This window comes from Myxine glutinosa, chromosome 8, assembly GCF_964187855.1.
Source record: "Myxine glutinosa chromosome 8, kmMyxGlut1.1, whole genome shotgun sequence".
Classification (NCBI taxonomy): domain Eukaryota; kingdom Metazoa; phylum Chordata; class Myxini; order Myxiniformes; family Myxinidae; genus Myxine; species Myxine glutinosa.
In genome coordinates, this window is record NC_136268.1 from 67,535,793 (window position 1) to 67,553,339 (window position 17,547).

Below are 17,547 nucleotides of genomic sequence, written 5' to 3' on the forward strand. Positions count from 1 at the left end.
TGGATTAGATGGTGTTGTATTGAATGTTATGTTATCGTATTTGAATGTTATGTTATTTTGTGTTTGGATTTGATGTTATCTTGTGTTTGAATTGGGTTGGACTTGAGGCCTTGTCAGAATCAAATGAACACCACTGATTGCCAATTGTCTATATTTTAACGGTCTATGATTATATTATGAGCACATTTGAAATGCACTATTTGTGCTCATATGACAAAATGTTAAAATATTTTGTTCATTTTATTTTGGCAGTTGCTAATTCTGGAGGGAAATTGCGATTCTTCACCAGTCACCTTGCTTTTTGGTCAGTTTTGAGCTTCTGGTGGTTTTTGTATGATCTTGAGTTTGTCATGCCTCGAATCATTTTGGTGAACCTTGCCCTGTCTGGGTCCTGTCTGGGTCACAGAGTGATTTCATGACCGGGCAAGACGACCCCTGTGTGTATAGTTCACCACTCACTCAGATTTTTCACTTGAATGTTAGATACGCTATCTGTGGCCATATTCTGTACTCAAGTGGCCAACCGACAATGTGCACGATGTCGTTCTGTTTGTTGGATGGAAATTGATTTGGGAGAGATTGAACCGAGATTGAAGTTGTTGAAGGATTGGGAGGTGGATGAGTCATCATGAGATGTGGCATCATGAGCAGGAAATGTGATGTGATATGATGTTTTTTCTTTGATATTGTTATTGAACTTTGTGAGGATAAACTTGATGTACCTATGGGATTTCCAAAATATGGCAAGCAAATATGTTATGTAGCTGGTTTTTATAAAGTAAAATTTACAATTTTTCTGAATCTCCATATTAGCCAACACTGAGAGAGCAAGTGGCAAATTTGATTGGTTGAGATGATGTAAAATGGAGTATATTTTGCCCAAAGTACTGCTAAATGGGATGTTTTTGTAAATGATAAAAAGGCGATTTGTGTTATACAGTGTTCAAGTGTATAATTTAATTGAAAAACGAGATCACTCGGTAGGTAGAGCGCATCCCTCTGCCAGACTCTCCAGTTTACGTTTCATATCCCACTGATTGGCCGGATCTGGATGTGGACCTGAACAAGCATCGAATCGCCTTGTTCTTGTCACTTAACCATCTCATCCACCTACTTTTTCACAACTTGTTCACAACCGTTTGAAATATGAGGATATTTAGAAAAAAATTTCAAACTTTTTTTTGAAAAAAAACTTTTGAAACTTTTTCAAATTTTGAAAATATCATGCTATGTATTGTTTTTGGTGATATCTCTCTCTGGTGAAGAAGCACCTCGGGATTAAAAAATAAAAACTTGCTTCCAGATTCGGACCTTCACCAAAATTTATTTATTTATTTATTCCTTTTCACACACCCAACCTGTACACCATGTTTTGTCCGAATCCATCAACTTTTTTTGAGATAGCCGGTTCACAAACAGACCGACAGACGGAGGTGAAAACATAACCTTTGTACACCCTGAGTGGAGTAGGTAAAAATAAATATTTAAAAGGTTGTTGGAAAAAAATTCTGGAAATTTACCACCGTTGAGGCAGTGTCTTTCACCCCACCTTATTTAACATGTTACATTAGTGTTCTTCGTGCATGTTGTTTGTCCTTCATGACGTCCTTAAAAACAGCAAGTTTCCTGTTTGGAATGATTTTCTTTTGTTTTTTGATTGCCAGACAGGCAGACAGAACAAAGCAATCACCTGCACGTTCGGGACCAGTTTCTGGACAGTATGTCAAATTCAGAGCAAATGTCCAGTACGGCTAAACAGCTGGTTCGTGTTGTACAGTTTTCAAAATTCAACATTCAGTTGGAATCGAGTAGTTCCTCTATTATGGAATGAGTGAACCTGTAAAAGGTGAACCAATTGCTTTATCCTGCTTTTCACTTCATGCATGTGGGGTAATAAATAAACATAGGGGCAATACCCCTGGCGCTCACCTGGAAAAATTAACAGTATACTGCACCAAATAAGGGTATTTTAAACCAATTTCAATGGTTGCTAGAAGACAGGGCAGTATGTAGAATCATACTAACATAATCATAAGACTTCAAACAAAGAAAAACATACCTATTTTGGGGGGCAACCCCTCCATCCCCAACCCCATATACCTCTTAAGACCCCAATTTTTCTAATGCCTTGAACAAACATTGGTACATCATGGGTGATGAAGGTTGTGGTGAAGTTTCATCAAAATTGTGTGTGTAGTTTCTGAGAAGAAAGCAAATACCTATTTTTGGGGGCAACCACCCTCATCCCCCGCCCCCCCACACCACCCGTAGACCTCCACGGGCAGATTTTTTTTTTTAATGCAGCGAACAAACTTTTTGGTACATCACAGGTGGTGAAGGTTGTGGTCAAGTTTCATCGAAATTGTGTGTGTAGTTTCTGAGAAGAAAGCAAATACCTATTTTTGGGGGTCAAACCTGGACCCACCTGGACCCACTTGTACCCCCTGTAGACTCCCTTATACTTTGATTTTCTTCGTGCCGCGAACAAACTTTAGTCACAACACAACAAATATAATTTGTTCCAAATTTGGTCGCAATCCCATCAGCGGTTTCGGAGAATAAGTTTCAAGTGTTTAAGGACAGAACGTCTGACGGACTGACTGACTGACAATGCGCCATCGCATAAGCTCCCCTGAACTTCGTTCCAAGTGAGCTAATAAGAATATGGAGAACTTCAAAGCTATTTTCCTTGTTGGATTTTCGTCATTGTGTAATGTTATGAGTGGCTCGATGTTTTGTTGCTCAATTAATAACAGTGATGATGGCATGAACTGCCTACCAATCTCCTCGTTTCTGAAGATCTCTTTAAAAGGCTTTTGGTGCACATGCACTGAAATTCTGATCTACACAACAGCTGACCAAGAGAGGCAGATACAAGAGTTGATAGATAGTCATAACCTGGAGAATAGCAGATAAATGGTCAAAGCGGATTTTTGTGGATCGGTGAGACCATTGGGATTGGGAATCGAGAAAACATCGCCTCTCCTGGAAATGGTGTATCTTACTAATCGAAGCTTGTGCTGGTGCAGGTGTACCGTGGCTTGGACATCATCACCAACAAAGTGACTGCAGCTGAGCAAACGGCCTGTCCTCATCACATGATTGGTTTTGTGGACCCGCTGGTGAGCACTTACACTGTGGTCGACTTTCAGAGCCAAGCACTACCATTGATATCCTTTGCTTTCCTGCTTTCAAAACAGGTGTAGGTATGAGATTACTGCTTAACTAGTCTGAGATGATGAAATGCTCTCATGCTTGTTTTTATTGCCTGCTGAAATAAACGTTGTTCATTCATGATTTTCTTTTCCTTGAATCACCTTCCACATCAAAGACATTCTGCTGCAGGGAAAACTACCTTTCATCGTCGGAGGGACCAATTACTACATTGAAGCTTTGCTTTGGGATACGTTATTGACTCCCAAAGTAAGAATCAGCTACTTGTCTTCTGTTACAAATTACTACTACTACAAATCAGCTACTTCTACTACTTGTCTAATCAGAACTTCCGTTTTCCGGTCCGGTCGTGAGAGGACGCTGGCGTCGTTTGCTCGCCGCTTCTCTGACTGGACCATTGTCCGTGTCTTGCTTTCCTGGTGGTCGTGGCGGATTTATGGCCATTGAGTCTTCCTCTGCGCGGTCCCGGCTCTGCTCTGCTGCTCCGGGCTTCACCTGCTCGGCTCCATCGCTGTTTCCTCGGGCCCACTCCCGTTGGTTGTGTCGATTGTTTCGCCTCCTCACCCTTGGCCGCGTGCTCGCTTTGCCTTCGCTCCTGCTGGCATGGCTCTGCGGTACTCTGCCGCAAGGCTTCTCCTGCTTAAAACCCGCTCCACCCCATCATGCATCTCTGCAATCAGATCGAATGGACTCCTGCGTCGACCCAGGTACATTCACCGTGGCTCCGGTCGTAAGTTTGTTTATTTACAATCAGGTCACTCCATCCCCATCCTCTGGTCGGCTCAGCGCACTCCCACTCATCGTCCCAACACACCTGGTCACAACAACGCACAAAATCGCACCTCCTGTCTGCGAACCCTGGCCAAATCACCTGGATTCATACCCGCCGTACAAAACAACATCAAGCTCACCCTGTTCAATACCCGGTCCCTCAACAACAAATGCCTCATCCTGAACGACTACATCCTGGAAAATAAACTGGACTTTCTCTGTCTCACTGAGACCTGGCAACAACCACTGGACTACTACACGCTCAACCTCACCACACCCAATGGATATTCTTACATCAATAAACCACGCTCGGAGGGCCGAGGTGGTGGAATTGCCGTTATTCACCGACAAGACATCAAGACCAACCTCATCTCCATCTCATCTGCTCCATCATTTGAACACCTGGCTTTTAAACTCTCTGGTCACACACAGTCAGTCATGGCTGTTGTCTACCGCCCTCCCAAACCACACCCATCATTCCTGTCTGACTTCTCCTACTTTCTGACCCAGCTATGTTCCCTCTCCCCCTCAATCCTCCTCCTTGGTGATTTCAATATCCACATGGACTCCACTGACTCCACGCTAACCACTGACTTCACTGATTTACTCACCTGCTTTAACCTCACTCAACATGTCAACTTTCCTACCCATAACCGTGGTCACATTTTGGACCTTGTCTGCTCTACTGGACTAATTTTGCACCATCTCTCTGGCTCCGACCTCACTCTCTCTGACCACCTAGCCATCACTCTGACCATCAACATCCCCACCCCAGCACCAAGGCATTATCGCACTATCAACTTCCGTAAGCTAAACGCTTTTTCACCTGCCTCATTCTCATCGACCCTCTCTGAAAAAATGTCCACTTCTCCCTTCATTGACCTCCACACCCCTTCCGACCTCACTGACTACTACAACCACACTCTCTCCTCCTGCCTTGACCAGCTTGCGCCTATAAAAACCAAAACAGTTTCTTTCACCCATTCTGCTCCCTGGTTTACCCCTGAGCTCCGCCTAATGAAAACTCGTGCTCGCCAACTTGAAAGACTCCGCAATAAAACAGGTCTCACAGTTCACTCCCAGGCCTACAAGGACCACATACAACACTATAAAGATGCCCTCTCCCGCGCCCGCTCCGCCTACTACTCTCAAATTATCCACTCTGGCTCCGGAAACCCAAAAGCACTCTTCTCTACAATAAACAAACTCCTCAGCCCCCTGAACACCACCACCCAGTCATTCACAATAGACAACTGCATCTCCTTCCTTTCATTCTTCCAACGCAAAATTGAAAACATCTACAACAGCTTGACCACCGCCGCACCCGCTCCCCCTCAAACCACCTGCCCCCCCTTATCCTGCCATCCCCTGTCTCAATTCTCCCCAGTCTCCCCTACTGACCTCTCTGAACTCCTCATCGGAATGAAAACTGCCACCTGCACTCTTGACCCCATCCCCTCCAGCTTTGTCAAGGCCTCCCTTCCTGCTCTTTCTCCACTTATCATTGCAACAATAAACTCCTCCCTGTCTACAGGCATCGTCCCACCATCCCTCAAAATTGCTGCTGTTACCCCCATTCTGAAAAAACCTGGACTAAACCCTGACACCCTAAATAACTTCAGACCCATCTCCAACCTACCCTTTCTGTCAAAGGTTTTGGAACGCGCTGTAGCCACTCAACTCAAGCATCACCTCTCTGCCAATAACCTGTATGAAACATTCCAATCCGGATTCCGGTCCAACCACAGTACTGAAACTGCTCTCCTCAAAATCACCAACGACCTTCTCCTCTCCTCTGATGCTGGCAACCTCAACATTCTCATCCTCCTCGACCTCAGCGCTGCCTTTGACACCATCGATCACACCATCCTCCTCACCCGACTTGAAACCACCTTTAACATTACCGGCACTGCCCTCTCTTGGATTAAATCATACCTCTCTGACAGACGTCAGTTCATCTCCATCAATAACTGCAAATCCCCCACTGCTCCCCTCCCCCAAGGTGTCCCCCAAGGTTCAGTTCTTGGCCCCCTCCTCTTTATCCTTTACCTGTCCCCCCTCGGTCACTTAATCCGCCGTCATGGTCTCCAATTCCACTGCTTCGCCGATGACATCCAGCTTTTCATCTCCACCAAGTCCATCTCCACCGCCACCCACTCTATCCTGACAAACTGCATCACTGAAATAAAATCCTGGCTTCAAATCAACTTCCTCAAACTTAACTGTGATAAATCTTAAATAATCATCATTGGCCCAAAAACGCTCACCAAGTCCACCCATAACTTTGCCCTCAACATCGACGGTTTCCCAGTGTCCACCTCCCCTCACATCCGGAATCTTGGCATCATCTTTGACCAAACCCTCTCCTTCGACAAATACACTAAACAGATCACAAAGACAGCCTTCTTCCACCTGAAAAACATCGCCCGTCTCCGTCCATCCCTCTCCTCTGTGGCTGCAGAAACCCTCATCCACGCCTTCATCACTTCCCGTCTGGACTACTGCAATAGCCTCCTTTATGGTTCACCCTCAACAATCACCAATAAACTCCAATACATTCAGAACTCCGCTGCCCGTCTACTCACCCATTCCCGGACCCGTGACCACATCACCCCCGTCCTTTACAAGCTTCACTGGCTCCCCATCTCCCAGAGAATCCAGTACAAAATCCTCCTCTTGACCTACAAAGCCCTCCATAACCTGGCCCCATCCTACCTGGCTGACCTCCTCTCCAGACACACTCCCACCCGCAACCTCCGCTCTGCTGGTACCAACCTCCTGACCCCCCCCCATCCGGACCAAATTTAGATACTGGGGGGACAGGGCCTTCTCCATCGCTGCTCCCACCCTCTGGAACTCGCTACCTCACACCATCAGAGACTCCTCCTCACTCACCACATTCAAAACATCACTCAAGACCCACCTGTTCAACACTGCATTCAACATTTAACCCACAGCATCTAACCCCTGACTATCTCCTCTCCTTCTCCCTCCTTTGTGCTTTGAATATTTCCCTATTGATTCTTCTTTTTTTGCAATTGTCTTTATGTTTTGCTATGCGTTATGTTTTGCACTCTGTCAAAGCGTCTTTGGGCTTCCTGAAAAGCGCTATATAAAATAAATGCATTATTATTATTATTATTGTCTCGAGGAGCTGTTGGTTGTGTGTCGCACACCTGTCTAGCACACACACACCTGTCGCACACCTGTCTTTATTCCTTCCTTTTATTGCTTTTACATTTTCATGCCTACATTGTGAATTGTCTCTGCACACCTTTTGCCCACTATTTCATGCATGATGTCTATGTGCTTGATTAAATGTATGCAAAGCTCTGCCATGGGCCTTGATTATCTTGTGTTGGTGTTTCTTATTTGCTAATATATCTTGTAGGACTTAGAAATGACTATCCAATGCACAGCATCAGTTCTGGACTCTTGACTTGATTCATCCAGGAGTCCAATAAGTGCTTTTGTGGGAGGAACATTTTCAAGAAAATATGTCAAGAACGTTTCCTTTTTTTCAACTTAACATCCGCTCGAGGAACTGATTGATTACATTTCTGTTCCATAACTCGACTGCACCGATCATCACTCGTTGACCGGTAGTTACACTTTTTGCAGACGAGCACCGAGATGAGTTCAAGTGCAGCAGTCACGGCAGAGAGAGCGCGTCGGATAGAGTTGCTGAAACTGGGTAGTTCGGAGCTGTATCGGCGTTTGGAAGAAGTTGACCCGGAAATGGCTTGCTGCCTTCATCCAAGAGACGTCAGGAAGCTCGTTCGGTAATGCAACACGTAATGCCGAAACACATACTTGGGGCCTGTTTGGAATTTTAATCTTGGCACTTGACTTTTGATTCCTGGATCAAAGGTTAAAATCCTACATATCCATATTGCCATGATATTGTTTCACCTTCTGCAGAAGTATTTTGAATATCCGTTGTGCCTGAAGTTTTATTTGCCTTTTGATACTTTTGTTTTTCTTTGTGGAAAAGCCTTGATTGGTATGTTTCCCTCTTTAATAACATACATGTTTGAGCCATTAGTAGTTAATGCAACACTCAAGTTGATGAAATGTTCATTAATCTCTATTTTCTAAAAACAAGGAGAAATATAATCTCCTTGCTGACTCCTAAGTTTCTATGGTTTGGTATTTTTTTCCATTGATTAGCACGAATCTTTGTTGGATGGTTGACAGCAAGCTAAAGTGAGGGTTGGTTCAGCGCCCGCATCTCCCCAAGCATTGTTGTCACCCACTTTGGTGTCCTCGTGCACGCTGAAAGTCTGCTCGCAATGGAATTGAAGTCTGATCTGGCACTGCTAAGCGTGAGCCGCTGCTGGCACATGAGCACATGGTTGATGTGAGAACGCATTCGGAGAAACTTCCAAGTGGTTCATGTTGTGGAATATGATGCACTGCCTTGGAAGGTGTTCACTGGATTTAACCCGTTGTGATGCCTTTGATTGGAGCGTGTACACAACACGAGCTTCATTTGATAACGCTTGGAGTGCATTCAGAGAACATTACATGTGTTAATGTATTTTTCTGGTTAATTTGGATAATCGAGAGAAGGACGTCATGACGCTGCTGTTCCACAAATGAGCAGCCTACCAGCCGTCTCTGTTCTACCTACCAGCCGCTGCTCTTGTACTAGCTAGTTGTCACTAATACCTGGTGCTTAAGATTATTTTGCATCATGCAATCGAGTCCTTCATTGTGGAAAACTTTCTCTCTTTCTCACCCACTTTCTCCTGCTCTCTGCTCTCGATCTCTCCTTTTCTCTCTCTCGCCCTCTGTCCCTCTCCTCCCTCTAGCTCCCCTTTTTACTATCTCCTCCCATTTTTCTCCCCCTGCCTTTCAATTTCAATCCCCGCCATCAATTGAGGTTTTTTTAGGCTTGCAGTGAGGTTCCCACAGGAAGCCGATTGTTCTTGTAAGGATTATTATTATTATTCTCACACATTTTGTGGAGACAATTCCAAGAAAACCGTTATTGCGAGCTTTACGAAACTTTAACTTATTATATATACCAATGTAACTTAGTGCATCATGAATTTTGTTTTTGCACTTTTGCCTTATATTGGCTGCCATTGCCTATGATATCATAAGCTTTAAACATCTTCTTCTCCAGAACCGCTGAACGGATCAACGTGAAAATTTACAACTACGATCGCCTACCCATGGGGATAAAAGTCTGCAAAATGATACGTCATCGGTCATGTGATTTGGCGACCGTATTGGATTTACATAAAAAATAAAACTTTAAAAATATACTTCTCCGAAGCCACTTATCGATCGATACGAAACTTGGAACACTTTTTTTTTTCTTTTTTTTCTTTTTTTTGTACACTGAATCGAGGCTCGTGAAAGAGCTAACATTTATTTCACAAACAAATCAACCAGACAAACAAAATATACAAAAAGAGGGAGCGGAAGACAAGATGGGGAGAGAAGGGGAAGCACACAACCACAACATTTGAGAGCAGGGAGAAGTGTGGGAGGGAGAGGGTTTGGGGGCAGGAGGCGTGGGAAGGGGAGGGGGGGGGGGGGGGAAATACATATTTACATTCCGAATGGGGAAAATATTTGCAAACTATGACGTCAGTTATCTGACATCAGTCATCTTTGCAGATATATGCTACTATTTGAAATATGCTACTAATATGGACAGAAAGGACAGAAATAGGACAGATGCTATAATAGGACAGAAATATGCTGCTATTTGTAGCTGTGATTGAGGTGCTGGCTCAGAACGTAAAAGAGGGTTTACCGTGGGAGTTGATGTATGCAGATGATCTGGTGTTAATTGCGGAAAGTATGGATGGACTGAAGGAAAAGATGTACAAGTGGAAGGAATGTATGGAGACAAAAGGTCTGAAGGTGAATATCGGAAAGACGAAGGTGATGTCAACATATGCTGTGTGCAAGAGACGAGATGGAAGGGAAGTGGTGTGAGAATGGTGAAGGGTAGGCAGGGACAGAAATACAAGTTTATGTGGCAAGGGTGCCCGGAGGGCTTGAATGGTGTTGGTGTCCTGTTTTCTGAGGAGTTTGTAGACAGTGTGGTGAGGGTGACTAGATTGAGTGATAGGTTGATGGTGAAAATGATTGGAAAGCTCTTGGTGAACGTTAGGGTTAGGGGGGGGGGGGGGGTAGTGGGATATCGGGATATGCTCCGCAGGTTGGTCGGAGCGATGAAGAGAAGGACAAGTTCTGGTGTGCGATATAGAAGCTGATGGAAAACGTGAAAGATGAGGAAGTTGTTGTGGTAGGAGGAGACCGAAATGGACATGTGGGAAGGAGTATGGATGGTTTTGAGGGAGTTCATGGGGGTTACGGATATGGTGTGAGAAATGGAGAAGGTGAAAATATTTTGGAGTTTGCTGATGGAGCTGATTTGTTGATTTGTAATACTCAGTTCCAGAAAGAGGATAATAAGCTTGTTACATACACGTCAGGTGGGTCGACGACAACCATTGACTACCTGATGGTGCGTAGGCGAGATAGGGGGCACCTCCGGGGCACAAAGGTGATCCCGGGGGAGGAGGCTGTTTCAGAGCACCACTTGGTTGTCTGCGACATAAGGGTGAAAGGTGCGAGGAGAGCTCGGCGGGTGAAGTACCAACCGAGAATGAAGGTATGGAGGTTGAAAGAGGTGACAGTAAGGGAGGCATTAAAAGAGAGGCTGAGTAGGGTAGAGGATGATGTGGTTGAGCTTGAAAGTGGTTGGATGTCAATGAAAGATAGTCTATTGGGAGCCTTTGGTGAGGTATGTGGATGGACAAAAGGACCACCGAGGCACTCGGAAACATGGTGGTGGGATGATGAAGTTGGAAAGAGGATTGACGAGAAGAGGAAGAAGTTCAAGGAGTGGCAGAAGGTGAAGGGTACGGGAGCAGAAAAAGCAGAGCATGAAAGTTATAAGGCAGCCAAGAAGGCTGCAAAGAAAGAGGTAGCAAAGGCGCAGGAGGCATGTAGGAAAATGTTCGGAGAACGCTTGGATTCGGAAGAGGGTCAGAGAGCGGTATTCAGGATTGCAAAGCAGATAGCGAAAGAGAGGTGTGATGTGATGGGAGTGAGTTGCTTGAAGGATGAAGTGGGACAAATCGTTGTGGACCCAGATGGAATTCAAGGAAGATGGAAAAGATATATGGAAATGCTGTTGAATACAGAGAATGAATGGGATGGCAACATAGAGAGTAACCCAGTTTTAGGACCGGCAGAGAAGATAACTGAGAAGGAAGTTTAGGAAGCGATAAAAGCAATGAAGAGTAGAAAAGCGGGAGGGCCGACGGGAGTTGTGGGAGATATGTTGAAGGCAGCAGGAAGTTGGGGTTGAAGAGAATGACAGATCTGTAATCTGGTGGTGAAAGAAGGCCGCATTCCAGTGGATTGCGAACTGACTACCCTCGTCCCTCTATACAAGGGGAAAGGTGACCCTCTGGAGTGTGGCTCGTACCGAGCGATAAAGTTATTGGAGCATGGAATGAAGGTATTGGAAAGGGTGTTGGAGAGGAGGATAAGGAAGAAGGTGAAGATCGACGAAATGCAGTTTGGATTTATGCCAGGAAGAGGAACGACAGACACGCTCTTTATTGTGAGGCAGTTGCAGGAGAAGTGCATGGAGAAGAAGAAGAAGAAATTGTTTCTTGGGTTTGTTGATCTGGAGAAAGCATTCGATAGGGTTCCCCACAAAGTATTGACATGGGCATTGAGGAAGTTAGGAGTGGAGGAATGGTTGATCAGAGTCGTGATGGCAATGTACAAAAGAGCGCGCACAGCTGTAAGGACAAAGGACGGGAACAGTGGTGAGTTTGAGGTGAAGGTGGGAGTGCATCAGGGATCGGTACTAAGTCCACTACTATTTGTAGCTGTGATGGAGGTGCTGGCTCAGAACGTAAATGGAGGGTTTACCGTGGGAGTTGTTGTATGCAGATGATCTGGTGGTTTTTTTTTTTTTTTGTATACTGAATCGAGGCTCGTGAAAGAGCTAACATTTACTTCACAAACAAATCAACCAGACAAACAAAATACCCAAAAAGAGGGAGCGGAAGACAAGATGGGGAGAGAAGGGGAAGCACACAAACACAACATCCGAGAGCAGGGAGATGTGTGGAAGGGAGAGGGCCTGGGGGGAGGAGGCATGGGAAGGGGGGGGGGGGGGGAGGAGGGAGAAGTATAAAACACAAGGACACCAAGGACTTCCTGGACAGAAGTTGGTAGTTGTTGGAAGTTGGAAGTTGGTAGAAGTTGGAAGTTGGACAGAAGTTGGTGTTGATTGCGGAAAGTATGGATGGACTGAAGGAAAAGATGAACAAGTGGAAGGAATGTATGGAGACAAAAGGTCTGAAGGTGAATATCGGAAAGACGAGGGTGATGACAAGTGGTAAAGCATGTGGTGAGGTGGAAAGACCTGGGAAGTGGCCACGTGCTGTGTGCAGGAAGGGTGTCGGAGTGAACTCCATTCAATGTGCGCTGAGTGGGTTTATCAAAAATGTAGTGGTCTGAGATGGTCATTAACCAGTGTGGCAGCTACATTCAAATGTAAGGTGTGCACAGAGGGAGCTGCAGATGGAGGAAATGTTGCGTTTGATCTTGGAGACTGCGTGAAGCTGGAAGGTGTGAAAACATTTTGCTACCTTGGAGACATGCTGAATGGAGAAGGTGGATCAGACTCGGCAACGGTTGCTAGAGTGAGATAAAATGCATGGAAGAAGTTTCAGGAACTGAGTGGCGTGCTGATGAGGAGGTGAGTGTTGTTGAAGCTGAAGGGAAAGGTGTATGCTGCATGTGTGAGAAGTGTTATGATTTATGGAAGCGAGACATGGGTAATGAACACGGAGCAGCAACGAAGGCTGGAAAGCGTGTCTGCTGCTCTTCTTCTGCTCCAATCGGCTCATCTGATCATGTGCTTGTTAAAGTGGACATCTCTCTGACCATTCTCAGAGAGCCTCCTCAGCGTTGACGAGTCTGGCATTTCACTCAGGCCAACTGGCACGATCTTCAAGCAGCCATCAATCATCTGGACTGGTCTCCCATCTCGACCGCCTCTGACATCAACTCATCCTGGGAATTCTTCCAAAGTAAATTGCTCTCTCTCTCATGCACAGATTTATCCCATCTCGTCTTCAGTTGTCATACCCTTCCTCCCATCCATGGTACACGGAATCTTGTGGTAAGGCTGTTGCCCAGAAACAACTTGCTTTCGTCTCCTGGAAAGCAAATCCAACGGAAGGAAATCTCATTTCCTTTCACAAAGCCCGAAACAAGTGTGTCCACCCTCAGGAGAGCCAGGAAACAATATCTCTCCGTTCTCAAGACCGAACTCTCTTATCTGTCTCCCTCTTCCAAATCCTGGTGGCGTCTGGTCAAATCTGTTTCTGGTGTTTGTTCCCCCTCCATCCCCTCCCTCACCTCAAACGGCTACACGGCTGACTCCACACGTGAAAAAGCTGAATGCCTCAACTCGGTGTTTGCCTCTAAATCTTGTGTCCCAAACCCATCCCTCTCTGTACCCACCGTACCCGGTCGTACCCAGCTGCTCCTGGACTCTGTCCTTTCCTCCTGACAAGGTGGAAAAGTTTGTCAACCCTCGACTCTGATTCTGCAACTGGGCCTGACAGCATCAGCCCACGGGTCCTAAAATCCTGCTCTGCCGCTCTTTCACTCCCTCTCTCTGTTCTCTTCACCCTCTCTTTTGCTCAAGGTCATCTTCCATCTGCTTGGAAATCGGCCAACATCACCGCTTTGCACAAAAAAGATGCAAAAACAGATCCTAGCAACTACAGACCAATCAGCCGTCTCCCAATTATCAGCAAAGTCATGGAATCCATCATTGCTTCAGATATGAAAGCCTTCCTCTTCTCCAAGGGCTTTATCTCTGATCATCAATTTGGTTTCAGAACTGGTCACTCTACTCTGGACATGCTGCTTCTGCTTTCTCAACAATGGATGGAAGTCCTCAATGCCAAACAGGAAATTAGAGCTGTCTCCCTTGACATATCACGTGCCTTCGATACGGTCTGGCACCCCGCTCTGCTTACCAAACTCTCCTCCTTTGGTATCCATGGAAATCTCCACGCATGGCTGGTGGACTTCCTCTCTAGTCATAGTCAACGTGTGGCCCTGAATGGGTTTCTCTCATCTGCTCTTCCTGTTCAGGCTGGAGTTCCCCAAGGCAGTGTTCTGGGCCCTGTGCTTTTTCTGGTCTTCATCAATGATCTCTCTGACTCTCTTGAAAATCCTCTCTATCTCTTTGCTGATGACTCTACTCTCTGTCGCTCCATTCCTCATCCCTCAGATCGGCAGTCTCCAGCCTCCTCACTCTCTGCAGACCTGGACAAAATCACAGACTGGGCAAACAAGTGGAACATGTCTTTCAATCCTGACAAATCTCACACTCTTACGATGTCTCTCCGAAAAGACCGACTGGACAACCCTCCCATCCACTTTCTGAATAATCCTCTCCAAAAAGTTCTGTCACTCAAGCTTTTGGGTCTCACTATCTGCCATGATCTCTCCTGGGAAAACCACATTTTGAAATCTGGCCTCCAAAGCCAGTCGCCGACTGGGCATCCTCCGTCGTGCGAAGTCCTTCCTTGGCACACCTGAGATCCTCACCACATACAAGGCTTTCATCCGCAGCTCAATGGAATACTGCTCTCCCCTCTGGGCTGGTGCTCCTGCCTCACACCTAGCTCGTCTTCACGCTGTTGAAACCAAAGCGTTCAGAATCATTGAGTGAAAGGCCCTTGGAGTTAGCTTCATCGCGGGAGATTCCACTCACCGCAGGCAGGTTGGTGGTCTTTCCGTCTTCTACCGACTCCTCTCTGGCCTTGCCCCCCCTGCTCTCTCTGGGCGCTGTCCCCCAAATATTCCTACAGGTCGCACAAGATCTGCCTGCAACCCTCTTATGGTTAAACTGCCAAAATCAAGACTCTCTGCTCACCTTCACTCCTTCATTCCTCTTTTCTCCCACCTCTGGAACAAACTCCCTCACTCTCTTCAATCCCACTCCACCCTCCAGGCCTTTAAAACAGCTGTTCACCACCATCTCTTATCTTCCCCCATCCAAAACCTTGATCTTTTCTACCCCTGCTAATTTCACCCCAAATCCACTTTTTTGAAATACCAACTTCTGTCCTGGAAGTCCTTGGTGTCCTTGTGTTTTATACTTGTCCCACCCCCCCCCCCACCCCCCTTCCCACGCCTCCTCCCCCCAAGCCCTCTCCCTCCCACACATCTCCCTTCCCTCAAATGTTATGTTTGTGCTCTCCCCATCTTGTCTTCCGCTGCCTCTTTTTATATCTTGTTTGTCTGGTTGATTTGTTTGTGAAATAAATGTTCGCTCTTTCACGAGCCTCGATTCAGTATACAAAAAAAAAAAAAAAATGCGAACGGTTCGGTGGATGTGTGGAGTATCGTTGAGAGAGAGGATAAGACAAATGATGAATTGCGAAAGATGATGGGAATAGAGCCTGTGATCGATGCTGTGAAGAGGAACAGGTTGGGATGGTTTGGTCATGTGTTGAGGAAGGATGAAATTGACTGGTTGAGAAGAGTGATGGAAATGAATGTAGAAGGAAGTAGAGGACGGGGAAGACCGAGAAAGACATGGCTGAAGACGGTGGAAGAAGACATGCGGGCAAGGGGGTTAACAAGGACAGATGCAGAAAATAGGGCAAAATGGAGAAGATTGTCATGGGGACCGCAAGGCTAACCCCCGCTCTGGCAGGGAAAATGGCCTTAAAATGCATGTTGTTGTTGTTGTTGTTGTTGTTGTTGTTGTTGTTGTTGTTGTTGTTATCTTGAATTTAAGTAACAAAATTAAATAATCTTTTCCAGAGTACGACTCAACGGATAAATGTGAAATATCATACATATGATGAAGTATTGATGTGGTAAAAGTATTCAGAAACTATGATGTCATCAGTCACGTGATATGGCGGCCATCTTAGTTTTAAGGAAAAGCTTTAAACATCTTTTTCTCCAGAACTGCTGGACTGATGAATACTAAATTTAATATGTATGATCAACTCCCAATGAGGAAAAATGTTTCTAAACAATGACATCAGTCATGTCATGATATGGTGGCCATCTTGGATTTAAGGAAAAAGTATTTGAAAATCCATATCTGCAGAAACACTCAACGGATTAATCCGAAACTTCACACGTATGATTTGACTACACATGACGATTTTTTTTTTTGCAAAGTACGACATCAGTCACATGGTATGGTGGCCATCTTGGATTTAAGGGAAAAAAAAATGAAAATCTATATCTCCATAACCGCTTGACTGATCCAAACCAAAATATACACATGATTGACTACCCAGGAGGAAAATTTATTGAAAATGATGACGTCATCAGTCATGTGGTATGGTGGCAATTTTGCCTGGAAGCCTATCACTGCTCGCAGTTATCGTTTTTATTTTTATTTTATTTTTTTACGGATGCATTTCCCATTTTTTACGTACATTTACATTTATGGATGCTTTCCGACGCTTCTGTGATTTTTTCCCTGTGAATCGGCTTTGATGTCAGTTGGCCGGCCAAACTTCAACAGTCTGTGACACCCGGAAGGTACTGAATATCAATATCGGTTATTAAGTCAGTGGTTAGAATGAGCTTTTATTGTCGTGTCGCCGGTGATTCACGGTCGCCAGGTAGCCGAGCAGTTTGCTTTAACTCCGAGGCGAACTAGCAGAAAATTGGCGGTCGTGTGCCGGCGAAGGAAACCAGGGTGCTTACTTACCGACACGGGCAAAAGCCACGGCGTTTATGCCTCAAATCCACAAACACAGAAATGAAACAAGGAAAATCAACAATACAGCAAATGAAAGGTAACAAATAATGGTTTAATGAAAATAAATGCAATACGATAAAAAGAATGTTGAGTTAAGTTAACTATTTGCTACTTTGAGGGACCCTCCACACTGGCACAAAAAACACACAATTGGAATGATAAAAGAAAATAAATTGGTTTCTTTTTCAACCTGGCCAGCACTTCGCTTTGCATCCCAAATAGCTAGTAATGCTGGTTTGTCGAACCTGAGTCGGCGTGCGGGAAGCGCACAAGATGGTGCGGAATCGCGCCCGTAGCGAGCTGCTGGTTTGAGACAAGCAGGCAGGATAGCCTTCTTTGGTTTGCTGACAACCTCCTCCGTCTCCAAAGGGCACCACCATCAACCACCATTAACCAACACCCCCTCCTCTGACGTTGATAAGGTTCACCCCACTCCACACGTTCTCCCCACGAGCGCACCCGAGAGAATGCGTGAACGCCCACGACGAAAGTCGGCCCAGAGAGAGGCATGCTTCCTCTTCTTCCTTTCACCTCCAGAGCGCACATACTCCACAACCCAGCTGAACAAACAATGGCTAGCGTCCCGCTCACGCCCACGAGTCAAATCGCACCAGCACGAACAAAGGAAAATGGCGCCCTTCTTGTTTGTGCCAAGAGACCGAGAGAGCAATAGATTCTCCCTCTTCCTAGCTCGAATCTTCGCTCTGCCGTCACACCAATGCCACTCCGACCAATCGCTGTATTCCACCCAATCACTCCATGGTCGGGCTCAACAAATGACGAAGCTCGGGGCGTGA

The 17,547-nt window shown here is 45.6% G+C and overlaps 1 protein-coding gene across 3 annotated transcripts in view; it reads left to right on the forward strand.

The window, feature by feature from the left end:
- TRIT1 (tRNA isopentenyltransferase 1) overlaps window positions 1-17,547 on the forward strand; it is a 153,107-nt gene that overhangs the window by 88,026 nt on the left and 47,534 nt on the right. For 2 of the 3 annotated variants that reach the window (XM_068124601.2, XM_068124603.2), the window contains exons 2-4: window positions 3,030-3,170; window positions 3,325-3,423; window positions 7,567-7,727. In XM_068124601.2, coding sequence (XP_067980702.2) covers window positions 3,030-3,170; window positions 3,325-3,423; window positions 7,567-7,727 — 401 coding nt within the window. Of the gene's footprint in view, window positions 1-2,505; window positions 2,944-3,029; window positions 3,171-3,324; window positions 3,424-7,566; window positions 7,728-17,547 lie in introns of those variants that run through there. The other variant, XM_068124602.2, reaches the window with a different exon arrangement.